At 48.9% G+C, this 27,115-nt stretch overlaps 2 protein-coding genes across 2 annotated transcripts in view; both read right to left on the bottom strand.

Moving 5' to 3' along the window:
• Window positions 1-27,115, bottom strand: part of LOC119975030 (carboxypeptidase M-like) — a 127,067-nt gene that overhangs the window by 73,787 nt on the left and 26,165 nt on the right. The gene's annotated exons all lie outside the window — the stretch shown is intronic.
• On the bottom strand, window positions 1,144-26,986 carry LOC119974339 (carboxypeptidase M-like). The gene is made up of 5 exons (XM_038813111.1): window positions 26,970-26,986; window positions 26,719-26,780; window positions 23,252-23,352; window positions 3,455-3,627; window positions 1,144-1,336 (listed from the first exon to the last, which is right to left on the bottom strand). The coding sequence occupies exons 1-5, from the start codon at window positions 26,984-26,986 to the stop codon at window positions 1,144-1,146; spliced, it is 546 nt and encodes a 181-aa protein (XP_038669039.1).

The raw sequence follows: 27,115 nt of genomic DNA, 5'->3' as shown, positions 1-27,115 counted from the left end.
CCTACCTGACAGGGACATACATATCAAGGACACGCAGTATCTGATCCTTGAACAAGTTCCACATTTCACTTGTGTCCTTCCCTGACAGCCTATGTTCCCAACTTCTGCACTTCAATTCTTGTCTGACAGCATTGTATATACCCTTCCCCCAATTGTAAACCTTGCCCTGTTGCACGCACCTATCCCTCTCCATAACTAAAGTGAAAGTCACAGAATTGTGGTCACTACCTCCAAAATGCTCCCCCACTAACAAATCTATCACCTGCCCTGGTTCATTACCAAGTACTAAATCCAATATGGCCTCCCCTCTGGTCGGACAATCTACATACTGTGTTAGAAAAGCTTCCTGGACACACTGCACAAACACTACCCCATCCAAACTATTTGATCTAAAGAGTTTCCACTCAATGTTTGGGAAGTTGAAGTCACCCATGACTACTACCCTGTGACTTCTGCACCTTTCCAAAATCTGTTTCCCAATCTGTTCCGCTATTGGGGGGCCTATAGAAAACTCCCAACAAGGTGACTGCTCCTTTCCTATTTCTGACTTCAACCCATATTACCTCAGTAGGCAGATCCCCCTCGAACTGCCTTTCTGCAGCTGTTATACTATCTCTAATTAACAATGCCACCCCCCCCCCCCCCCAACCTATTTTACCATCCTCCCTAATCTTGTTGAAACATCTATAACCAGGGACCTCTAACAACCATTTCTGCCCCTCTTCTATCCAAGTTTCCGTGATGGCCACCACATCGTAGTCCCAAGTACCGATCCATGCCTTAAGTTCACCCACCTTATTCCTGTAAATCCAACAAAAACAGCGACAAAACAAATTTTCCTCTTTCCTTACATCTTAACCCTAACTTCAGAGTAGCAACCCTTAAACCAACTTGTTTCACCCGTCTCTGAGTAAGGCTGCTAGTTTAATGCTAAATTACGAGCAGTTTGTGCTGTCGATTCAGATTCCCTGTGAATTGGCCTGTCACTTCTCAAATCTGTCTCCCCTACGAGGTCCTGATGGAGAGAACCCCTTCAGGCTGAGCTAGATCCGGACCGGCCAGCGCTCTAGTCAAGGTGATCGCCCCCCTTTAGCCTCTAGAACTTACAGGTGCGGCCTGTTTGGCTCCATTGCCGGCAGCGAGTCACTTACCTTTCGTCACACTGTTGTAAGGATGGACCGCTACCATGGCTCCTGTGTTCACGTTGCCCGACAGTGTGAATGGGATGGAGCTGATCCACTTTATCATGTGCTCCGTTTCATTCTGTCTCTCGACCTGTCTTTCCCTGAATGCATCGGGGAAGTTTTGATTCAGGTCAAAACCGTTAGCGTTGTGCCTGCAAAGGTGATGGAACCATCAATTCACGAGACACGTGTTTTAAGACATGAACAGTAGTTTTAATCTACTTACTACAGAGCCAGCCTGTTACCCGTTGAACTCTCGATGAACTGCAGGCTGGCCCTGGACACGGTTATTTATACAGCAGTCAAGGGGGAGGAGTCATGGGCGGAGCCAAGGGTGGAGCCCTGGACAAACTCCTGAGCATTCCCAGAGCTACTCCCCCTAGTGGTCGGATAATGCTACTGCGCTTACAATAGTATTGGTAAATACAGTGTGAATTACTATGTTACATTCACCACAAAAGGAAAACAATGGTCTCACTCATGCTGGTGATTTGTAAAGGAGCTTGAGGTTGGGGAGATTTAACCAGTATTCCCCCTGGTTCTTTTTGTGCTGGGTAAGTGGCTGGCTCAGGCTTGAAGATGTGTTGTGATAAGGTGCAGAATGACCATTACCTGCCACCATGCATGTTATATTACGTGACAGTAATATGTGGTTACTCTTTTGCTTACTTCCAGAATAGCCTGATAGCTGTAATTCAGTAAAACTATCAGTCTTCAAATTCAGCAAACAACCAATATAAATATCTATGAGTTTGTTCACTCTTCTATAACTATAACTGATGATTAGATAACTAAGAAGAAGTATAAATATTGTTTAACTACACGTGCCAACTAAGCTATATCTCTAACACTCTGCTCACTAGTCACTCCTGATACGAACAGGCGGGAAACACCTCTGAGTGCAGTTCGATCTGGTGCTGCCATCTAGTGGTCGTCTCGCACTATAATACAGAGGTTAACCCCTTACATACCAGCAGGTATACAGATCACTACAATGCACAGTCAGATGCTTTCTATTGTGTGGAGGTTGCTGTAACTAACAACAGCAATCTGCAATTATATTACACCATTCAATTAAACTATTATAAAGGAGGAGGAAGAGTGATTATTAAACTAAATTTGACATTGAGCCAGAGGAGATATTAAGGCAAATTACCAAATGCTTGGTCAAAGATGTAGGTTTTAAAAAAATAAATTTAGAGTACCCAATTCATTTTTTACAAAAAATTCAGCATGGCCCATCCACCTACCCTGCACATCTTTGGGTTGTGGGGGCGAAACCCATGGAAACACAGGGAGAATGTGCAAACTCCACACCGACAGTGACCCGGGGCCGGGATCGAACCTGGGACCTCGGCGCTGTGAGGCAGCAGCGCTAACCACCGCGCCACCGTGCTGCCCGTAGATGTAGGTTTTTGATGAATATTTTAAGGCGGAAAGGGAGGTGGACAGCCAGAGAACTTTGGGTTGGGATTCCACTAGGGGCTGGTTTAGCACACCGGGCTAAATAGTTGGCTTTGAAAGCAGACCAAGGCAGGCCAGCAGCACGGTTCAATTCCCATACCAGTCGCCCCGAACAGGTGCCGGAATGTGGCGACGAGGGGCTTTTCACAGTAACTTCATTTGAAGTCTACTTGTGACAATAAGCGATTTTCATTTTTTCACTGTCCAAGGCCCAGGCAGCTAAAATAGACAACGTCAGCAAGGGTGGGGGTGATTAAAATGGAACAATGCCCAAGAGACCAGATCTGGAGGAGCACAGATATCGCGGGAGCGTTGTGAGGTTGAAGGAGATCACAGGGATAGGGAGGAGTGAGCCCATGGAGGGATTCGAGAACCAGGAAGAGAATTCTGAAGTTGTTGGGCAGCACGGTAGCACAAGTGGGTAGCACTGTGGCTTCACAGCGCCAGGGTCCCAGGTTCGATTCCCCGCTGGGTCGCTGTCTGTGCGGAGTCTGCACGTTCTCCCCGTGTCCGCGTGGGTTTCCTCCGGGTGCTCCGGTTTCCTCCCACAGTCCAAAGATGTGCAGGTTAGGTGGATTGGCCATGATAAATTATCCTTAGTGCCCAAAAAGGGTAGGAGGGGTTATTGGGTTACGGGAATAGGGTGGAAGTGAGGGCTTAATGTGGGTCGGTGCAGACTCGATGGGTCGAATGGCCTCCTTCTGCACTGCACGTTCTATGAAGTATCACTGATTGGAGAGAATACTGTGGAGAAATCGTGCCCTAATATGTTCCCAAATTGTGGGTGCTCTTCCCTCCGTCTGTACCTTCCAGCGGCTCCATCACAGTCGCCTTCAGAAGACATTTCAAATCCATCTGGATTCATACTGGGTAAAACATGGATTCGACTGTTGTCCATAAACAAGGTGAGATCAGGGTTTTTCCCATAGCTCGCCACCAGGTACAAAATAAAGTGTAACGGGATCTCCCGTCTCACTGCCTGTGCAACGCAAAAAAACAGGAGAGGTTAGTCAGCAGGGGGCAGTGGTGATGTGTGTAACTAATAGAATAAAAGCTCCAGTATCATTCTCATCTCCTTCCTCAGTGAGTCTCAAAACCCTCCTACGGCCTCTGAAATATTGGCTCGGAGGGGACGGGCCAATCTGTGTCAGAGAATCATGACTTCCAGCCCCAGGCGGAGACTCCAGCACACAGCCGAGGCTGGCACTTCAGTGCCCAAACCTTCTGATTGAGCCACTAAAAGCTGGGGCCTTGGGCTGGGGCTATAGCTGCCGAGAGCTGTCAAAATGGGGATGGAAAGCCTGTGAGGAACAGTCAGCCGGCTGTGATTTCTTTTCCAGAACTGACCAATTAATGGCCAGGGGACAGGTACACTATCCAGCTGAGGATAGTGAGAGAACTCTCCAAGCCAGAAGGAAGCATCAGTGGGTTTGCCTCCGATATTAAAGCACGATCTATGTTGCCTGGGATGATGACTGTAGCCAGCAGCAGGATATCATGGCAGGTAATTGGGAGGAAGAGGGTGCCCCAAAGTGAAGGTACCCGCTCTCCAACTTTTGAAAATCTCAGGTTAAAAAGATAGACACATCTGCCTGGCCACCATTATTTTTTAAAAATTGATTCACGGGGTGTGGGCATCGCTGGCTAGGACAGCACAGGGGCTGGTTTAGCACAGTGGGCTAAATCGCTGGCTTTGAAAGCAGACCAAGGCAGGCCAGCAGCGCGGGTTCAATTCCCGTGCCAGCCTCCCCGAACAGGCGCCGGAATGTGGCGACTAGGGGCTTTTCACAGTAACTTCATTTGAAGCCTACGTGTGACAATAAGCGATTTTCATTTCACTTATTTCCCTTGAGAATGTTGATGGGGGGGGGGGGGGGGGACAGCTTGCAGCCGCACCTGACACCAGACCAGGAGGGAGTAGGTTTCTAAGCCTGCTTAAAGTGCTGGCGCCCTGGGTCTGCTACCCACAGATTGCCTCCAGGCAGCTGCACTGTCCCCACCCACCCAATCCCAGTTGGTCTCTGAACAGTTTTCCGTAAGTGGCCACAGGCGAGGTAAATCGGCTACTGGCACACCAGCCTGCACATACCTGCCCCCCCCCCCACTCAACACCCCTCCCTCAAACGCCACCAAGAAATAGATTATCGGGTCATGGGACCCTGCGGTGCACAGATTGCGGAATTTCCCCAAATCCCAGCAGCGATGGCTTCAAAAGTGATTCGCCAGCTGCAAAATACTGCGGGTGGTCCTGAGAATCTGAGAGGTCAAAGGGTCTGCGTGCCCTAGTTCAATTGACCTGTGACCTCTAACCCCCCCTCCCCACCAGCTTCACCAGAAGACGACACCCCATCGTGACTCCCAGACGTATGACAAGTATATAATTAAATTTATATCCATGTAGAAGTTTCATGCTCTTTAATATTAATAATGACATCCCATAGACAGGGCTGAAGAGAGCCTTTGTCAGAAACAGTTTTCTGCTGCCTCAGTTAAGGGAAAGTATGTCTGCCCAGATACGGCAGGAAACTGGGCCAATGGCCAAATGCCCAATAGGAGACAATTATCATGAGCAGCTCGTGATTATTAATGTAACAGTTGAAGGGTCTGCTGCGTGCTTACACTCTGCTTGCACTGTAATCGCTCAATGTTCTTTTATTTTCAATAACAATGATTGTTTTGTGGATGTTGCTGTGGGGGATGACACACACTGTGTGCGTCAAATACTTTCTGTACTGTTGTGTCAGTGGTGGCAGGCTGAGTCTGACACAAAGCTGGAACGCACAGTGAATGTACCATCTGCACTGGCTACACCATCCCAGGCAACATCGATCGTGCTTTAATATCAGAGGCAAACCCACTGATGCTTTCAACCCAACAACAGACAAAGCACTTTCGCATGAGTATATTAATGCTTCATGGGCGGGTATGTCTGCTTCAAACTGCTGACTGACAAACTCCCAACGCGACCCCATAGTCCAGTTGACGAGCGCCCGGAATTTCTTCAGAAGGCAGGCCCCCCCCCCCCCCCCCCTCCGCTTCCAGGATTTGTACTTCACGTGACAGGCACTAGATGGCAGGCAAACCTGCGATGCTGGCATCCAATATCTCGGATTGTCAATCTCCGGCAGAATTCCGAAGCCCCTGTCACTCCCAAACTCCCTCACTCAGGCCGGATGAGACAGGAGCCGCGAAGCTGCATCGATGTGGGGTAACTGGGAAGCGGAAAGGTACGAAACCCTCCCCCCCCCCCCCCCTTTTCCCCTTTTCTACGGTGAAGGACGCGTTTAAAAGGACAATTAAAAGGTGAGTGGTTCAGGCAATGGCGGGGGGGGGGGGGGGGGCGCGGGGGGTGGGGGGGGGGGGCTGTTGTGTCAGGTTGGAGACAGGATGGGAGGGGTCGGGTTGGAAGAGGGTGGTGGGTGGGATTGGGTCGGATCGGAGAAGGGAGGGAGGTTGGGTCAGTTGCTCTGGATTCAGAAGTGATTTATTTTTCCTACCAACTCTTTCAGATTAACGATCAGGGTAAAACTGGCAGAACCACGCAAAGTTTGTGACTCAAATCGCTTTTTTTGGATGTTTCCCAGCCCAGCTGTCCAGAGGAAGTTAACGCTTCTGGACAATTGCTGGGTAACCCTCACATGAAAATGAAAAAAATGAAAATCGCTTTATTGTCACGAGTAGGCTTCGATGAAGCTACTGTGAAAAGCCCCTAGTCGCCACATTCCAGCGCCTGTTCGGGGAGGCTGGTACGAACCGTGCTGCTGGCCTGCTTGGTCTGCTTTAAAAGCCAGCGATTTAGCCGAGTGAGCTAAACCAGCCCATGGGGAATTCCTTGCCCCCAAAAATGAGACACTGGGGAACCAGGAAGTTATGAGCCATTGTTCAGAAATGTCTTCAGGATTTCTGTTGATTCCCCAGTTGGAATTTGTTCTTTAATGAATTTTCAGTGTAGTTAAGGTTCCTGTGATGGAGCAGCAGCTTCAAGGAGATGCTGGACAAGGTGAAATCACAGATCATGAAGTCATAGCAACGACGCCTGATCTGCCTGAGACCATTCTTGGGAAAGTTGTCTGAGCACAATTGTTGAAAGTGGGCAGCACGGTAGCATGGTGGTTAGCACAATTGCTTCACAGCTCCAGGGTCCCAGGTTCGATTCCGGCTTGGGTCCCTGTCTGTGCTGAGTCTGCACATCCTCCCCGTGTGTGTGTGGGTTTCCTCCGGGTGCTCCGATTTCCTCCCACAGTCCAAAGTGTGTAGGTTAGGTGGATTGGCCATGATTAATTGCCCTTAGTGTCCAAAATTGCCCTTAGTGTTGGGTGGGGTTACTGGGTTATGGGGATAGGGTGGAGGTGTTGACCTTGGGTAGGGTGCTCTTTCCGAGAGCCGGTGCAGACTTGATGGGCTGAATGGCCTCCTTCTGCACTGTAAACTCTATGGAAAGAAGCCACAGGATTCTTTTACATGAAAGACATGCTGGTGTTTCTTGAATCGTTTTAACAGTGCAGTTACAAATGCAATTGTGCTGCCTGGAGTCCTCTGTATCCACCGTGGTCATGTGTGTACCCGGATTGTTGACGTGGGCTTGAACTTCCACAGCGACAGCAGAGCTCTGCACTTTAGCCACAATTGCACTGGATCCCCGATTCCGGACATCCTGCCCACCATCCTAGCACCCACCCTCTCCGCCCGGGGATGGGTCGGAACACGGGTGGGTTGTACTTTGCACATCTATGTTTCATGGAGGCAGCTGCCATCAAACAGATACAATTTACATGACCGGAGTGTTCAAAACATGACTGGTGGGTTTTAGACCGTTGAGGATAGGGTCTCAAGGTGGCGGGGTTATTTGGAGAAATATCCTTTGGGAATAGTCAGGCGCCCTTCGGGAGAGGTCAGGTACCCCTTTGGAATTGTTAAAAGACGACATGGCCAAAGTGTGAAAAGTGGATAAACTTTGTGAAACAGTCAAGCTAATAAAACATTTAAATCCTCAAGCCCTTTAAATTTTGGGGGGAAAAGTTCCGGCCTGTAGCTGAAAAAAAAAACAGTGCTTGCCATTTCACTGCTTATTGGCATAAGCCTTGGGTCTGTCAATACATGATTAATGCTGCTTGATTGTTTCCACCACAACCTATCATTACTACTGCGCGGGGGGGGGGGTCTGTGGGGAATTTGATTGACAGCTCCAAGTGGTTATAAAGAGATTTGCTGTCTTTGATGTGGAGCAATCAATAGACAAGTTTGGTTTCATAAGGAATTATGTACTTAAAGGATATGTTTGCTTTTATATGAAATTAAATACTTGGGGGACAGTTTTATTTTTATGAGAGAATAAGGACTTGAAGGGAATTGCCCATTATCCATGAGAGTGCTTTCTTTAAATATAATGAAATCTGCAGTGGACACTTTAAAATTTATTTTATTTCATCTTACCATGGTTCTGGATTGGATATCTATCATGACCATGATAGATACTGGGTGAATTGGCATGGAGGGTGCCAGGGAAAAGGAAGGCGGTTGGGGGCATGAGTTGACACTAAGTTGGTGTAGGGACTATAAGGGGCCGCCGGGGGGGGGGGGGGGGGCGTTGAGGGAATGAAGTGCATGAGGCATGAGTTGGGATGAATGGGGCACAGGGAGTGTGTGGGATGTGAGGAGTGGTGGCTAGAGGGCTGTTTTTCATTGTATTGTTTTTATTATAACTGGGATAAAGTCCCATTTCACTGAGGCGGGCCTTTTAACTGGTCTGTTCGCCTCAGCACCCAACAGCCCTTGTGACTGCTTCCGAACACTTTCCGGGGTCAGCAGGCCCACCTCAGACTGGGCCGACGTGTGTTCCAAAGGAATTCCGGCGTCAGGGGTATCTGTGGCCTGTTTAACTGGAGCAAAACTGATCTAATGCTCAACCCCGTTCTTCCACTTTGCTTCTGTAAGTCATAACACACTTGTCTAGCAATCTCAACTTTGTCATTTTCAATTGACCTCCCCTCCCCAGCCTCATCATTTTTGTAAGAGAGGCACCCAGATTACACCCACCTCACCCCCTTTGCATGAAGAAATGTCCGCTGACATTGCCGTAGAACTGCCTCGGTCCAATTTTAAGGTTGTTCTCCCTTGTTCTGGACTCTCCACCCCCCCCCCCCCCCCCAGGGGAAATTGCTGCTCCCTATCTCTCCATCTTCAATCAACATTGCCACTGGATCATCCTGACTCTTCAACATTCCAGGGAAAACCAGCACGGCCTACGCAAGCTGTTCAAATTTTGCATCCTTTTCAGTCCAATATTCTAGTGAATTAGGTCATTAGGTGGGTGTTAAGATTAAGATGTATTTTATATCCTTCTAAAATATCTTCAATATTCCTATTTGAGGAGCGATAGTGGCTGTAATCCTGAACTCTTGAATCCCCGGGATATAATCCGCAGTGAAATGGAGGACGGCGGGGTGGGGGGAGGGGGGGGGGGTACAGAAATATTGGAGCAGCCAAATGGGTCACAGTGAAACCTATGTCCTTATTTCCTGATGCACAAGATAACACGCCAATGCTCCCAATGTTCCCACCACCATCCCCAATCTGTGCAGAGTCGGAGCAACATTACGGGAGAGGCCCAAATTGGGAATTGTGGCGGGTGCGAAACTTTGACTCGCGGTGCCCGGCGTGATCTGGATCATGTGCTTGGCACGGTCCAGATAATTATACTTTAATGAGCCATTACGCTCATTTAAATATGCGTGGCCATCTTGACGGCGCTTTCACCTGCCGCCCAGGAGTCAGCACACCAGCGCCAATTAGAGCCGGTCTCCACAAACGGAGACCAGTCCCGATGGCCACTCGGGGGTCTTGGAGGCCATTGGAGCCCCCAGGGTGGTCGGGCACCAAGGAGGGCAATACCGTGACACTCCCCAGCACCCGGGCACCCTGGTGGCACCAACTGGGCACCCTGCCATTGCTAACCTGGTATTGCTGGCGTGTCAGGGGCACAGCCTGGGTGCCAGGTTGGCAGTGTCAGGGTGTCTAGTTGGCACTGCCAGGGTGTCAGGTTGGCATGTCCAGTGTGGCCGGGTGCCAGGTTGGCACTGCTAAGGGTCTGGGTCTGAGGGAGGCCGTGCCTAATAAATGGGTTGAGGTGGTATGAAGGCCGGGGGGGTGGGGGGGGGGGGGGGGGGGGGGGGGTAAGGAGAGGCATTAAGGGGCCTGATCAAACTTTGGGAGGTGAGGGGGGGTTCCTGAAAGGGGAGATGGCTTAAAAAGGGTGGGGCCCTCAGCGACCCCATAGCGGGGTGTCCTCACTTAGGGGGGAGGCAATACCCGTGTCTGTGGGGGGGGGGGGGGGGTGGGTGGTCTTGCTCGGGGTGTGGGGGACCCTCAAACTCACTTCGAGATCAGGGCACCCTTTCAAAATGATCTCTGTGGGACAGGTCTCCCCACTGCTGGAAACATTTCTAAATCTGGGCTAGATCGGAGAGAAGTTCCCCAAGGCCCCAAAAAGTGACTAAGTGTGGGTCAACCCAGGTCGGTATCTCATCCAAAAAGCCAGCGGGGAACACCCTGCCTAAACACACCCAAAATTACACTAGAAATATTTGGGTTGAATCAGGCCCCAGGCCTCACACATTGACAAACCATCCAGGCGTAAAACCCACTCAGGGTGGAACCCGTGCAGTGTTAACATTACAGTCACTATGTAAGCTCCTCAATTACAGTCGCAATAAAGCAGCACTCCTGGTTCCCAGCCACGCAGCGTGAAAATTCACACCACTGCCCCCGGCCGCAAGAACAGCTTTTCTTCAGCGGTCTCGCTCCTTGCCAGCAGCATCTAAGCCACGCGCAATGTACCTGAGTGTAACATGTATCCTGTGAGGCTCACTAACACTTGTAATAGAACGTATTATATCTAAATTCTATAAACCCACAGCAGAATAAATAATAAATGCATTCATTAAACATCTCTGGCTGAAAATTGTGCGAAATGAATACCTGAGGCGCCTTTGGGAAAGGTCCTTATTGTTTGACACATTAATGAGATTTTACTTTCAGAATGTGTTTAATGTATTTTCTTTTCTTCTTAATGGCACCGTTGAAGAGGATTAGTTACTCTGCACTCAAGACTGAAGACAGGATCTATATTTTAAAAGAAGAGTCTGCAGGAGGAGCAACTAGGCAGATAATGGTTTAGCTTCATTTATTTTTTAATTGAGAGAACAAGATGGAGGGTCAAGTCTTCGCAGTGCAGATAGGGTGGTAGATAATAATTTAAATCAAGGTAGTAGTGATTGCAGGATATCATGCTCGGTTTATAGAATCACAGGGATTGGAGGATGTAGAGACTGAGCGAGGGAGGGGAGAGATGGAGGAAGGAAGGAGGGACGGGGAGAGAAGGGAGAAACTGAGGGAGGGAAGGAGGGACTGAGGAACTAAAGGAAGGAAGAAATGAATGGGGGAGGAAAGAGAGATAGATGGGGAGGAGTGAGGCATAGGGATGTTGGAGGGAATGGGGACGAAGGAAAGATGAGGAGGGAGGAGGGATGGGGAAGACGGAGGGACTTGGAGAAGACGGCGGAAATGAGGGAGGAAGGAGGAAATGAGGGAGGTAAGAAAATATTTCTTCCCATGGCTAGAAGTCCAGGTCAATAGCTTAACCCTCCCTCACAGTAAATCAGAAAGTAAAATTATGTGCAAAGTAATGTGAGATAGCAGGACATAATATGAACTATGAACTCTTTAGCTGAAGAGTATGTGGCACTAACAGGTGTGAAGTGGCGAAGGGGTCGACGTCGAACTGGGCAACTCCCTTGCAAATCCTGGTTACGATGCACCTTTGCGCCGATGTCCGGTGGAATCAAACTCAGTCGTGTACAAAATCTATGACCTATTAATATCTCAGCATGGTCCTGTATGAGAATACAAATCTTGCCATTCTTCTGTCCATCAAGCCGGACATCTGTTTCTTGCACCCGCTTTAAACCGTCTGCACAGCTCTCTCTGCCAAACCATTCGATGTCGGATGGTATGGGGGCGGTGTGGACGTGGCAAGTCCAGTTGCCCTTCATAAAAATGGCAAACTCTTCACTTGTGAAAAATAGCCCATTATCGGTCAGGGGCACCTCCGGGATTCCGTGGGTGGAAAGAGAAATGCGCAATCGCTTGATGGTCACCCGAGAGGTGGTCAGCGCCATTTCCAGTCACTTTGAGTGGGCATCCACTAGGATGGGAAACATCAAACCAAGAACGGACCGGTGAAATCGGCTTGCACACAGGCCCAAGGGCAGCTCGACCAGAGAGTGTAGGGGTGCCTCCGCGGGGAGCTTCTGGTGGTCTTGATAGATGGGGCTCTGTTGGGCCAACATCTAGATATCCGTGTCCAAACCAGGCCACCAGTAGTAACTTTTCGCCAGCATCTTCATTTTGGACACTCCGTTGTGAAGTCACAAAGTTTTATTTACAAACTATACACATATATATATATATATATGTACTTCCCGGTAGACCCCTGCCGGATTCCTGCCTGGCCGATTTTATATACACTTGGTAATTGAGATTCCCCCCGCCACCCAGCACGGGAGCTCATACTCCGCATGGAATCAAATGGGGAAGACACGAATTCCCACTCCGTAGGACCCTTGCAGGATATTACAGTGGGAAGGATGTTTCCTATTATGGTTGAGACCAGAGCTGGGGGGGGGGGGGGGGGGGGGGGGGGGGGACACTATTATAATATTAGGAGTCACATTTAGAAGCCAGCGATGAGGAGAATTTCTTTCTCTGAGGGTTGTGCCACTTTGGAACTCTGCATCAGAAGGCAGTGGAGGGCCCAGGGGCACGTCAATAAATGTTTCCAAGGCAAAGGTACATAGATTCCCCTAGGAAGAGGGAATTAAAGGTTATCGGGGGTGGATGGAAATATAGAATTTGAAACTCAAGCAGATCAACCACGATCTGATCAAATGGCGGAGCAGGCTCGAGGGGCTGAATGGCCTATTTCTGCTCCTACTTCATATGTTTACCTGTTTGTGTGCAATTGCCATGGAACATGGAACTGCAGCTGATGAAGCAAAGGGCAATCAGGCTCCGTTAAGGAGAATGGAGCCCAGGAAATTATTTTCACACACGCTGAGCAAGGTCCCTTTGAACAGTGCCCTCCTCCTCACTCCCTCTTTTCCCAGCCAGTGCCGCTCTCAGCCGCCTCCCTCTGTCCTCCTGCCCCAAGGCCAGCCCTTTCAGACCATCCGTGACTGCCAGACAACTGTTTAGACGGCAGCCAAAACGCATTGCAACACCAGCACAGTTTGAAATCAGAATTAAGCGTTACCAGTTAAAGAACAAATGCCCCAAAACACCTAGAGGTTGACCAGTAGCCTGAAATATCCAGCTTGTAGGTAGCTGATAAACCCTTTAAATTAAGCCAGAGGGCATTCCGTCCTGTTGGTTTACGCTGTGTGTTAATGGGCGGGTTCATCAGATGGTGAGTCCAGCACTGAAGCAGACCAGTATCAGGAAAGGACAGGCAACACAGGGTGGCACAGTGGTTAGCACTGCTGCCTCACAGCTCCAGGGACCCGGGTTCAATCCTGGCCTCGGGTCACTGTCTGTGTGGAGTTTGCCTTTTCTCCCCACGTCTGCGCGGGTTTGCTCCGGGTGCTCCGGTTTCCTCCCACAATCCAAAAATGTGCAGCTTTAGGTGGATTGGCCATGCTAAATTGCCCCTTAGTGCCCAAAAGGTTACTGCGCCGAGGTCCCAGGTTCGATCCCGGCTCTGGGTCACCGTCCATGTGGAGTTTGCACATTCTCCCCGTGTTTGCGTGGGTTTCACCCCCACAACCCAAAAAATGTGCAGGGTAGGTGGATTGGCCACGCTAAATTGCACCTTAATTGGAAAAAAATGAATTGGGTACTCTAAATTTATTTTGACAAAGGTTGCATTACTGGGTTACAGGGATAGGGTGGCGGTCTGGGCTTAGGTAGGGTGCTCTTTCCAAGAGCCGGTGTGGACTCAATGGGCCAAATGCCTCTTTTGCACTGTAAATTCTGTGATTCTCTGAACAGACACAGGACCCGGATATGAATACCATTCTAAATAGCTCTGCCATATTCCCTAGGCACTTGCTGAGTTGCAGAACCCAAAAGAGAGTGGCTTATTTCCATGGCTTAATGAATGACCATGAGAGCCGCCATATTGGATGCATCAACGCCCATTTGGGTGTGCTGCTGCCATCAGTCGCAACCTTTGGTAAACTGAAGCAAAACCTTCGGACATTTTGTTGTAACTAATTGTGACTAAAAATTGATCATTGAAAGCTCCTGTCAATGAAGTCAGATCTCCCATTGCACAAGCTAGACCTGATGGGTCTCTGCTATAATTAAAACACCAGCCATTCCAAGAGATTTAATCTTCTAAGCAGGAATTTTGCACAAATCATTTGTTCACCTGTAGTCTTTACATCCTTGAAAGATATTAATTTATCTTCAGTGTTTTAAAAGAAAATTTTTATTTTACAAGATAGCTATTTTCTGCGTCAGGTCATACTGCTTCAGGGTGGCACGGTGGCACAGTGGTTAGCACTGCTGCCTCACAGCGCCAGGGACCCGGGTTCAATTCCGGCCTCGGGTCACTGTCTGTGTGGAGTCTGCACGTTCTTCCCGTGCCTGCGTGGGTTCCCTCCGGGTGCTCCAGTTTCGTCCCACAGTCCAAATATGGTTAGGTGGATTGGCCACGCTAAATTGTCCCTTAGTGTCCAGGGATTTGCAGGTTAGGTTATGGGGTAACGGGGGATAGGACGGGTGGACATGCGTAGAGTGCTCATTCAAAGGGTCAGTACAGACTGGCAGACTGGATGGGCCAAATGGCCTACTTCTGCACTGTAGGGATGCCATGATTCTATTATCCCTGCCCCCCAACCTGCCAGAAATCAGGCAGCACAGATAATGTGAGGGATTGGAGAGGAGGCGGGTATGAGAAGTTCACATACCAAAGAGCCAATCCTCAGCCACAGTCATCTACCCACAACCCCCCCCCCAAAGAAACGATGGTGTGACCCTTCTGCATGGCACACCTTAGGTCTTCGCTAAGGTAAGTCATTTGCTCTCAAGTCAGGGGTCAATGGCCGGACAATGAATGACATCCAACTGCTTTTCATCAGAGCAAGAGATAGGCATCTTTTCATCCCTTTGGTTTCAGATGGCTGTTAATGGGAAGGATAGTGTTCTGACCCACATCAATCTCACAGTGGGGATCCCTTCTAACTGACTGTCTAACCGTCATTTCCAGTCCTTTGAAAAGTGCTGTCACTAACAGGATTACCCTTAGAGTTTCAGTCGCAGCCCACAGAACACAGTAAAACAAAATGGCTCAGGGATCACATGAAAGGTTACCTTGAAATATATTGCCCCCCCCCACAAAAAAAAACAATTTACTTTTATTGGATAAATAAAATGAAGCCAGGTGTTGAAAAATATGACTTTCCTTTTTCATCTTGAGCCTTTTCCGATTCCTCCTCAAGGAAATCATGGAGACAACATCATCGACGCACTTTCCAACCCTCCTTTTATAGTGCCGATCAGTTCAACAAAGAGCTACATGCCATAGATTTGATTTTATAAGCTCAGACAGCTGTACTGGGTTTTATTACCGGCTGCTTTTGTGCGTGCGCTGTGGAGGTGCAAATCTGCCTGTCCTTCAGGGTCTCAGCACCGAGGAGTGTATGGTTTTACTTTGTTGCTGTTAGTGGATATAACAAAAGGCATTTCAATCTTCCCCCCCATCTTTCCTCAATAAAATCTCGAATTGGAGTGGGCCATCAATCTACATTTGTACTGAACAATCCTCTTCTGGTCTGGTACCAAGTGTCTTTAAGACTGGTATTTTTATTTTGAAATGGCTCAGAAAAGCACAGTTGTTTGTCTTGACTGAGAGTCTGATTGGCCCTATAACTGATGAGCTCAGTGTATGTGATTCCCACCATGGTTGATGAACCCCCCCCCCCCCCGGCCCTGGACCCAGCCTAGGTCCCCGTGACGACAGCCCGAACCCGGGAGAAGCTCGATACTGGCTCACCCCCAGACTCTGACCGCAGCGCCTGCCCCACCAACCGGGTCACAGGCGGCCTGGTAAAGGAGTCAGCCTCTCAATCCAATGGCCTGTGAGGGAGTGAGGGTGCACGGGGATTGGGCAGGGGACTGTTTATTATTCTGGGGGTCCGCCACCTTAAATCCCACCGTCTGAAATGTATTCCTCTGCTGCATTGGTGTGCCATAAGAACAAGATAATAGGGGCAGAAATGGGCCATTCGGCCCCTCAAACTTGCTCCGCCATTCGATAAAATCATGGCTGAACTGATTGTGGCCTTAACACCACTTTCCCCCCACCCCTCCCCCCTTTAACTCCCTTGTTAATCAAAAATGTGTCAAACTCAGCCTTGAATATATTCAGTGGCACATTCTCCACTGCTCTCCGGGGAAGAGAACTCTATAGACCAATGGCCTTCTGATAGAATGAATTCCTCATCTCCGTCTTAAATGAGAGGCCCCTTATTTTTGAATCCTGCCACTAGTTCCAGATTGCTCCACGAGGGGAATCATCCTCACCATGTCGCGGCACGTCGGCCAGAATTCTCCAACCCCCCGCAGGGTCGGGGAATTGCCCGGGGCCTTCGTAAATCCCGTCCCCGCCGTGGCCGGAATTCTCCGCCACCTGGGAATCGGCGGGGGCGGGAATCGCACCCTGCCAGGCGGCGGGCCTCCCGTAGCGATTCTCTGGCCCGCGATGGGCCGAAGTCCCGCCGCTGTTAGGCCTCTCCCGCCGACGTGGTTTAAACCACCTCTGTGCCGGTGGGAGCAGGCGGCGCGAGCAGGCCCCGGGGTCCTGGGGGTTGCGCGGGGCGATCGGACCCCAGGGGGTGCCCCCACGGCAGCCTGGCCCGCGATCGGGGCCCACCGATTGGCGGGCGGGCCTGTGCCGTGGGGGCACTCTTTTTCTTCCGCCGCCGCCACAGCCTCCACCATGGCGGACGCGGAAGAGACCCCCTCCACCGCGCATGCGTCGGTGGTGACGTCAGCGGCCGCTGACGCTCCGGTGCATGCGCGGACTCACGCCGACCGGTGAAGGCCTTTCGGCCAGCCCCGACACCGGTCGGCATGGCGTCAAAGGCCGTTGGCACCACTCGGTGGAGCGGGAGCCACTCCGGCGCGGGCCTAGTCCCTACCTTTGGGGAGGCCCGACGCCGGAGTGGTTGGCGCCACTCCGCTACGCAGGGACCCCCCGCCACGCCGGGTAGGGGAGAATACCGCCCCAGATCACCTCTCACTCTTCTAAGATCCAATGAGCATATGCCCAAACTGCTCAACGTTTCCTCGTGAGGCAAATCCAGAGAACCCTAGACAAACCGAGGTAACCTCCTCTGAGCTTCTTCTAATGAAAGCATGTCCTTCCTAAAGCATAGGAGAACAAAACTGAACACAGTACTCTCGGTGTAGTCTCGCCACCACTGGTCATTTGACTCCAAGTAAGGTCAAGTTCCAAATATGTGACCTGGAAGGACAAGAGCATTAAATGTTCGGAAATACCACCACATGAAGGAAATACCACCACAGTTTTGCTGTCGCTGAAGTCTGCGAATTCTGCCCCAGCGTCAACACTGAGTGAACGGTGAATTCCGCCAGTTATTCTTCATGATCACATTTACTGTCCGTCCTTCGGTGGCTTGATGAAATATTGGGAGACCCTTCCCTGCACAACATCAACAATCCCATTTTCTTTTTAAAAAGCTGAAAAAACCGACTTTGATGGGCAATTTTTCTCTTGCCACTCGCCCACCAAGTGTCAAGTTTATTGCGGCCCAGTGCGCTGGGTTGGCATCCCAGTGTCGTAACTACCACACACCCCCACCCTGTACTGCTGCACACTGTCAGGACTCTTCTATTTTTATTAGAGACTGTCAGGAATTGTCACTTTGTTTGTTTACTTTTAAACTCATGATAAAAGAGCAGATATCTTTTTAAAAGGACCGGCATTTATTGTTAGCCCTTTCCCAATAGCCAGGTTTTGACCAGCAGGCCTCAGAATAAAAATTTGACTCCAGAACCGTAATGCGCCGTTTGTCTTTCCTGAAGCTGACAGGTTTCACTCCGCCTTGACAGTGCTTTCTGCTTTTGTTTGAAATTCTGAGTGTTTGCAGAATTGTTGTGACCCGAACTCGATTTGATCCCTTGGGTTTCTGCTAATGGGCAGGCCTGACTCCATTCACATGCCGGGAGCTATTAAATTGCTTGTCAGCCGTATGCATCGAGGGTTTGACTTCCAGCTGAAATCAGCAGGAGGTTCAGGCATTCAGACTCTTCCCCCAGCCTGATGCATATCTTCTCCTAAAGAGCCTCGGCAATCCCTGAAGGTCAAGCACTGCGTGTTTTCACTCTGAGTAAATATCTCCCAGTCACTCTTACTAAACAGTTGCAGTGATTCTGTTTGTAAATTTGCAGAGGACCACGGGCGGGAGGGGATTGCAAGCTTGTAGTATTTGCAGTTTCATTACTGGTGAATCATTGCCACTATCTGTACTATCCAAAGTGACCATGTTTTTTACGCATCACCTGAACTATTTCAGTCTGCTTCTGAAACCCAATAAATTAACCCTTTGAGTCCATCTTAGTGTCTCATTTCTTTGCCAGAGGCCACAACCTTGTACTGAGGAATGAAGGAACAGACTTGCATTTATATTGTGTTTTTCGTGACCTCAGGACACCCCAGAGTGCTTCAGAGCAAGTGCAGAAAGTAATTAGGAAGGCAAATGACATGTTAGTCTTTACTGCAAGATGCTTACAATAAATGAGGAAAGAGATCTTGCTGTAATTATTTACTAAAATGCCTGTTTTATCCGTTGTAACTATTCTGTTGAATTTGACAATAAGGAAAGCTGATTGCATTTACAGGACCGTAAGAAGAGTCCTATGTTGTTTTTTTTGGAAAACCAAAAGTGTATTTGCACCAAAACGAGATAGCTGAGGAGATTGTGGAGGCCTTGGTGGTGATCTATGACTGACGATCTTGGACTCTAACCTTAGAATGGGTCCACAAGGGGGTATCACAAATCTTTTTTAGTAACGGGCCGTATGACCAACTGTTTGAACGTCTCTGCGAAACTTCCGTCGCACTTAGCATCCCAATTATATCACCTGATCAGAGCGAGAAATTTCTCGTTTCGGGATTCTGGGTGAGATTCTCCGTTCCCTGAGCCACGTGTTTCTCGGCGCCGCACCGTTCGCTGGTGGTGGGCTTCTATCTTCCCGCCACTTGTCATTGGGATTGCCCATTGTAACCATCCCACTCCACTGGGAAAACCGCTGGCGGGGTTGCGCTGACAGCGAGAAACGTAAATTCGCAACGGCCAGAGAATCCCGGCCAGTGTTATTAGTCACCGAGATAAAGAGCAGTATTTCATGGCCCTAGGGTGATGATCAGAGGTAGGCCGCCAAATTTAAATAGGTCCCGATATTGGCAACTTTCCTGCCTGTCAGCTTTTTAGCTTTTGGCAGAGCAGGTCCTCACCCTATGTGGAGGCCGCCTGCTTCATGGCGGCAGCCTCCCTTCTGCCCATCCAGGGGTTTCTGGGCCTGGAGACTCCCTCCGAACCTTTGGCAGGGAAGGCAGACCTGCCCGACTCAATGGGCCATCTGGAGGAGCCTGCCTGCTTGGCCCCTCTGATTTTAAACATTACCTGTTGAAGGGGCCTCCTTGTTGAGGCACCCTCTCAACTCCTGACCTGCATCAGCAGAGCCCACCTCTCACTCCCACAGAGCTGCTGGCCCCACTTCTGGCTTGGCATCATCGGCATCCCACCCACGATTCTTAATTGGATAGGGAGAGACTGGTGGCAGCCAATTAGGAGGCTGCCTCGGGTAAAATTGCTGAGCTGATCTCATGGCAGGCAGATTCAGACTCGGGAACCCAAGCTAGTCCCAGTGTGTGTTCCAAAGAATATAGTAAAATCCTGCCCAAAGTGAGCAAAATTGGTGTCATTAGCGACCGGCATATGAGTGTTATGGGTGCCACTGGGGACCAAAATGGCATGAGTTCTTAATTAGCTGCTGCTAGTGAAATTGGGGAGTAAGTCCTGCCAGATGCCCATGCGTGTCTGCTACCCACTTTTATAGTCAATGTCAGGCTGTCTGTTCAATCGGCAAAACTCTGCCCTATGTCTCCATTTATAATAATCTTTATTGTCACAAGTAGGCTTACATTAACACTGCAATGAAGTTACTGTGAAAATCCCCTAGTCGCCACATTCCGGCGCCTGTTCGGGTACACAGAGGGAGAATTCAGAATGTCCAATTCACCTAACAAGCACGTCTTTCGGGGCTTGTGGGAGGAAACCGGAGCACCCGGAGGAAACCCACGCAGACACAGGGAGAATGTGCAGACTCCACACAGATAGTGACCCAAGCCGGGAATCGAACCTGGGGCCCTGGCGTTGTGAAGCAACAGTGCTAACCACTGTGCTACCGTGCCATCCATATTTTTTAAAATATAAATTTAGAGTATCCAATTCATTTTTTCCAATTAAGGGGCAATTTAGCGTGGCCAATCCACCTACCCTGCACATATTTGGGTTGTGGGGGCGAAACCCAGGCAAACACGGGGAGAATGTGCAAACTCCACACGGACAGTGACCCAGAGCCGGGATCAAACATGGGACATCGGCGCCGTGAGACAGCAGTGCTAACCACTGCGCCGCCGTGCTGCCTCGTGCCGTCCATATTTAACCCAGATTACTATCTACTTTCTCAACCTGCCCTGACACCTTCAACTGTTTCGGCACACATACTCCCAAGTCCCTCTGCTTCTGCCAGCCCTTCAGAAATGTATCCTTTATTTTATATTGCCTCTCTCTGTTCTTCCTGCCAAAATGCATCACTTCACACGTCTCCGCATTGAATTTCATCTGCAATGTCTGAAAAGAGTAGAGACAGAGGGACAGACAGAGAGATTTACGAAGGGAAAATCTAGAACTTTGGGCCTTGAGAATTGAAGGCCCGAACACCAAGTGAAGAGCAATGAAAATCGGGATGCGGCAGAGGCCAGAATTGGAGGAAAACAGACGTTTGAAGGTGAGAGGTCGAGAATCAAAAACACTTGGACAAAGGGCTTAACAGATTGATCTGCATTAGCGATGCAGTATAAGGTCTAGATTAATAAATCCAAATGTTTTACAGTCATTCAAAGATTATGGTTAACATTTTTAACAGAGACAGCTATCATTAGAAAAATGGACGCTTTTGTACTTTTAAATGGTTTATTCTTTATTCAGCAATTCATTGAAGTGGCCTTGACTGTATCGGGAATTGTAGTTTTTCGTGTAGTGCAGGGAAAGGCAGCAATCAATGTGTGCACAAAGTGCCAAGAGCAGCAAGAGATGAATGACCAGATAAGCTATGTTTAGTGGCGTTAGCTGAAGGATAAATGTTGGTCAGGACACTGATGGAACTTCCTCGGCATTCAAATAATGGTGTGGGCTCTTTGCCATACAGCTGAGTGGGCAGTCATCTTGGGTTGACTTCTCATCCGAAATTTGGCACCTCCAGGTATCAGCTGTGATTATGTTGAGGTTCCTTAACACACAATCTTCTGAGTCAGAGGGAGATACCTCCTTGCTATGGCTCCAACATGCTATCCCAATGGGAGTGTTGGACATGAATAACAGCAAACGGGATTATTATTTAAATGATAAAATATTAAAGCATGCCGCTGTGCAGAGAGACCTGGGTGTGCTAGTGCATGAGTCACAGAAAGTTGGTTTACAGGTGCAACAGGTGATTAAGAAGGCAAATGGAATTTTGTCCTTCATTGCTAGAGGGATGGCGTTTAAGACTAGGGAGGTTATGCTGCAATTGTATAAGGTGTTAGTGAGGCCACACCTGGAGTATTGTGTTCAGTTCAATATAAAATTATGAAGGGAATAGATAGGATAGATGCAGGCAGGTTGTTTCCACTGGCGGCTGAAAGCAGAACTAGGGGGCATAGCCTCAAAATAAGGGGAAGTAGATTTAGGACTGAGTTTAGGAGGAACTTCTTCACCCAAAGGGTTGTGAATCTATGGAATTCCTTGCCCAGTGCAGCAGTTGAGGCTTCTTCATTAAATGTTTTTAAGGTAAAGATAGATAGTTTTTTGAAGAATAAAGGGATTAAGGGTTATGGTGTTCGGGCCGGAAAGTGGAGCTGAGTCCACAAAAGATCAGCCATGATCTCATTGAATGGTGGAGCAGGCTCGAGGGGCCAAATGGCCTACTCCTGCTCCTAGTTCTTATGTTCTTATGTTATGTGTGCAATCGTGGTTCCTCACCTATGATCCCTTCATTCCAATTGTCCTGGTAAGTGGCGTTACTCAGTGACCCACTTACGCAATAACTGTTGAGCCTGCCGCATCCTCCCCCTTCTCCCAATGGAGGGAGAGAGAACAAAAAGTATCTGACAGCTGGACTGGCTATGAGCCAACCGACGCCTGGGAGTGTTCTTGGAACAGAAGCATTACTGAGGACTCCAGGTGAAAGAGAGGTGCCAATCCCAGGTCTTACCACTGCCTCAGAAACAATAGGCTGAATTTTAAGTTGTAATATGGCACGTTGGTTGGCCACTTGAAGTGTTCCCACCTCTGAGCGATCATGTCGGAGGTGGAGGCCAACGTGGCCGAAACAACCCACCTGACGGAGGAGGTTAACAAATTAAGCCTAATGTCAGGATCACGACCCAATTGTCATGGTATGCCAACTCCATCATTAGAAAATTCAAATGGCTATTCACTAAAAATCAATTACACCATTGTCCAATTCAATTGGAAAGGACTGCTGTAAAATTAAAAGGTCACGTTTTGCATTTATATCTAAGAGCACAATTTATATCAGAACTGTTATCACATCACTTTAATATTGCACCGAATACATTGCACCCCCGTTTCAACTATTCTTCATAGAAATCGTGCGCAGTAATAATCATCAGTAACAATGACACTGGTCTCAAATTCCTTCACCTTATTAATGAAGGTGCTAACCTGGGATAATAAAAAGAATCTCATACAAACATGTTATAACATGCTTCTTACCAATACCTCGCCACATAATTTCAACCCAGGTGTCTTTATAAATATGTGGTTAGCAAACAAATGGATTCAGAATCCTACAGACAATGATCAATTATAATTAGAAGACTTATTCTGAAAGAGTCGGTGGCATTAATTGGAACAGTAGATGGGAGGAATGAATGGCTTGACAGTTTAAGGGAGCTGAATGATTGTGCGTAATAGAAATGAGACCATGACTGGAGCAGCCCTTCAGCTAATGACAATTCTTCCCCTGATGTTAATTCGCTCCCCAGCCCGTCTCAAATTAGTTTGTTCAATGGTGAATTTGCCCGTTTACGCAAAAAATTAAAAAACCTAAGTACGAAACAGAAAAAAGACGATTGAACTAACTGTTCTTTAGGGCGGTTAGATTTTGGGACGTGTTTTCTCGCTGAATAATCAAATAAATCTGTGCCTTGAAAAAAATAAATCCACGAAAGCAATGGCTGGCAGCACACAAATGTCAGCAATCGTTTGACCTTTCATTGCCTCATTCTTTACCTCATTGCCATGCATGTTTCCAACATATTTCACCTCCGGGATGCCCAAAGTGTGCTGGCTGGCGTCCTTCCCTGAGACTGCAAGTATCCAGAGATCTCTCCCTGAAGGGAATTAAATAATTAAGCAATTTGAGTGAACGAGACAGGAAGACAGAGGTACAAGAGCCCAGAATATGAAGCCAAAGATTGATTCTTTGCTGTAATATGATCTGCACTGACACCTTCAGATCGGAGCTGAGAGTAGAGTCAATCCTGACTCTCGTTAACTAAAATAAAAGGGCAAACCTCCATGGAAAGGTTTTTGGCAAATCTATTTTGTTCATTTAGTTGGGATAAAAGAATCATGACAGACCACGCCACCATTTGTGCCAAAAATTATTGCTTCTCTTCTTCTGGCTCACTTCCCATTCCAAACACATCAGGTTCGGCAAATGTTTAATTGTAAGTGTACTGCCCCTTAAAATATAAAACAATTCTGCCCAGAAGTAAAATCAAAGTGGAACAATAAAAGTTTGTAAAGATAATAAATTATTCCTTGTCTTTCCGATGTCTGTCAAAATTGATATTAGTAATATTAGAACAATTTACTCGAATAGGGACAGAGTCTCTTGGCTGAGAAACGTCCCGCTCGCTATCCGGGGGTCTCAGCGGGGAACTCCCCGACGAGGCAGCACATAGACCCATTTTCTGCGCTGAGATATTGGGACGCCATTTGAAAATGGAGTCCAGGGGCTGGATTCTCCGATCCTGCAGCCACTCAGAGGAAAGCCCCCGGCTTTACCTGCGGATACAGACGATGAATGGGCGGGTCCATATTCACGCACGCGCACGGTGGCGGCCTGCGGCGCTGCAACATTGTGTTGGCCGTGCAGGAACCCGGCCTGCCAAACATTGCTCCCCTGTAACAAGCCCCAGAAGCGGGACGGCTCCCACCCGTACTCTGGTGGCGATGGACTCAGTCCACAGCCGCCAGGCGAGGTCCCCGAAAAGTGTGGGAACACGTGAGCGAGGCCGTCGGGGACTTGGCCCATCAGGGGCAGAGCATCGGGGACGTCCCGGGGGGTGTGGGGGGGGGGGGGGGGGGGGGGGGGGGGGGGGGCGGATTCCGGCGTAAACGGGGATTTTTCAGCCGATCGACTTTGGCGATTGTAGAATCCAGCCCCCGATCTCTCGAGCCCCCAACTCAACCCCTGGATCCCCTCCCCAAGCCCCAACTCACTATCAGGGGGTCCCCAGGCCCATGCAGGGCACACCCCAACCCAATCACTGCGGCACAAAAAATTCCAGCTGGCACCTTGGCAGCGCACTGTCCAGGCGGCACCGGCAGTGCCAGGTGTACCACACTCCCCAGAGGGCATCCACCTGGGGTCCTCCAATTCCCTGGGAGACCCTCTCCCCACGACTGCCATTCCGTCTGGTCCCCATTTGTGGACACTAGTACAGAACTCCCTCCTGGTCTCCAAGACAAGGGGGTTAGATCCCATGCCTTTGTTAGTCTCACTCTGAAATGCAGATTTTCTAGAAAGTGATCCCGCCAACAATGGGCGGGATTAACATTGCGGTGACTTGCGAGTTTGCGATAGATCTGGTGAGAAGTGGGATCTCCCGGTATCTACCAATCGTGTTGCGCCACGCTGCTTTTCGGGCGCAACGCAACCGGTAGGTCCGCCCAAGATCTCTATGACAGTAAGCAAGTGATAGAATATTGAGAATGATGGGTACCTTGAATATTCAGTATAAACCACTGGTTTTAGACAAATGCAGATCAAATTAATTTCCTTGTAAAGAATAACATTTTGGGAAATACTATATGAGTTATTTGAAACATGGGGTTGGATTCTCCATTTCTGAGACTTATGTTGAAGTCAACGGAGAATCCATGGTCTTTCACGACAAAAAGCTCAGCGCTGCACCTGCACCGATTCTGCTACTATTAAGGGGCTAGCACCGATGTCGCGTGGAACACAATCGATTCTTATGAAAAACAGTGCGGGATTCGCCGGGTTCGTGATTGATACTCTCCACGTATACTTATCCCAGCCAAAAAGCTGGCACTGGTTGTGCTGGAGTGCGCCATATAGCTGATGGGCCGCCTGGGGCCAGATGGCACCCAGTGGGGTGCCCTGGGGGGACACCCATTTGACCTGTGGCCCTAAGTTCGAAGTGGGTGTTAATGGTGTGCGCAGCTGCATGGCTCCCTTTCCAGCTGCGGCAATGGTGTCTGTGACCGCCCGCCCGATCCCACAGCCCACCTCCTAACCATCCCGCGCTACTCTCCCCAGCCCTGGCATAAGCCCCCCCCCCCCCCCCCCCCAGCTAGCGGCACAACTGTCAGCAAACTATGACGATGTTGGATACTTTCCATACTCCCTCTCTCTCCCTCAGCAGCCACGATGTCGTTTTCCCCGATTTTTAAAAGCACAAGTGAACCGCGCCGTCGGGAACTCGGCCCATCGGAGGCGGAGAATCGCAGATGCCCCGGAGAATACCGGATCGGGCCCGCTAATGACATGCAAACGGTGTCTACTGTACATGCGGAGTGAAACATATTGACGCCGTTTTCGAAGTGACGGAGTATCCCGTGCCGCGATTTTGGCGTCGGAAGCTACTCTCCGCCCGTCAGCTAACGGAGAACCCCGCCCATGATGTGTGATAAGTGGGGCATGTTTAGGAGCAACATGTGACTTTAGACCCACGGCCACGCGCTTGAAATTGCAAGATAAAAAATGGTTAAAGGTGGGAATGTGCTGTGTGACATATCTCCCAACAGTCCCTCTTAGCAAGGCTAGAAATGCAGGTTGTACTGGTAACAGTAGAACCAGTGGAGTCTGTTCCTGTTAAAGTCGTCGCCAGAAATAGAGTTAAATGTCATGTCAGCACCTTCGAGTTTTTGTTTTGAATTTCGAATCAACTTCGAGTGTTCTATAATCCAGCTTTCTTCTGTGCCGTGACAAGCTCCAGCGGATAAGCTATTATTTATTGTTGTCAGATGTCGGGATTGGGCAACTCTTTGTATAGATTACTATATATTGGTTTGTTATCATAACAAGGTCAAATATGCCATGCAGAAAGCACACATACTGTCTTTAGTACAATGTTGACATGGCTGGCGAGATTGTCTCTCCTACAGTGTTAATGCCATACCGCAGTCATACTTTTTCAAAATCTGTCACTTCCCAAGGAGAGTAATGTCCCCTGATAAACTCAATATGACAAACATTAACAAAGAGTGATCGTCAGCTTTAGCTAATCCCTGCACTTCGGTCACAAAAATTTATGCACAGTGACTGCACTCTGAGCCAAGGAACGCTGATAAACGTCCAACAGGAGAACCGAGTCTTTTATTTTATTGACATTTCCCAACAATGTTGGCCTCGGCTGCGCATTAATAAAGAACCCAGGATGCCAACTCATGCACATGTATGTGGACAAAGGAAAATGCCCCGGTAAAATGTAATTTGTCACAGCCCTTTATTGTCTGAGCTAATGAGTGCAAGTCAGCTGGATCAACACGCGTATGCTTTTTTCCCCTTGAACGTCAGGACTGAATCTGGAAACAGTTGTATTGGGACATTTTGGACTCACTGGAAAAATGTTGTCTCTACGACTTGGTTTAGGTGAATGAGGTTCGGTTCGGATTGTTTGTATAACACAGCCCTCTCACTGGATCTTTGACAAAGGGCAGGAGAGTTTGTCCTGGTGCGCTGGCCAATGCTTACCCCTCAGCCAGCACCATTACAGCAGATTATATTGTTCTTGTGGGGTCAAGTTGTGTGTAAAGGAATTCCCGCGCATACTACGTTGGGTGTTCCTGAAAAGGGGAAGAAACAGAGAACACAATAGGAATACCCAGCAGCTCAGACAG

This window comes from Scyliorhinus canicula, chromosome 12, assembly GCF_902713615.1.
Source record: "Scyliorhinus canicula chromosome 12, sScyCan1.1, whole genome shotgun sequence".
NCBI lineage: Eukaryota > Metazoa > Chordata > Chondrichthyes > Carcharhiniformes > Scyliorhinidae > Scyliorhinus > Scyliorhinus canicula.
Note: the sequence above shows the minus strand (reverse complement) of the source record. Positions and strands in the feature narration are given on the sequence as shown.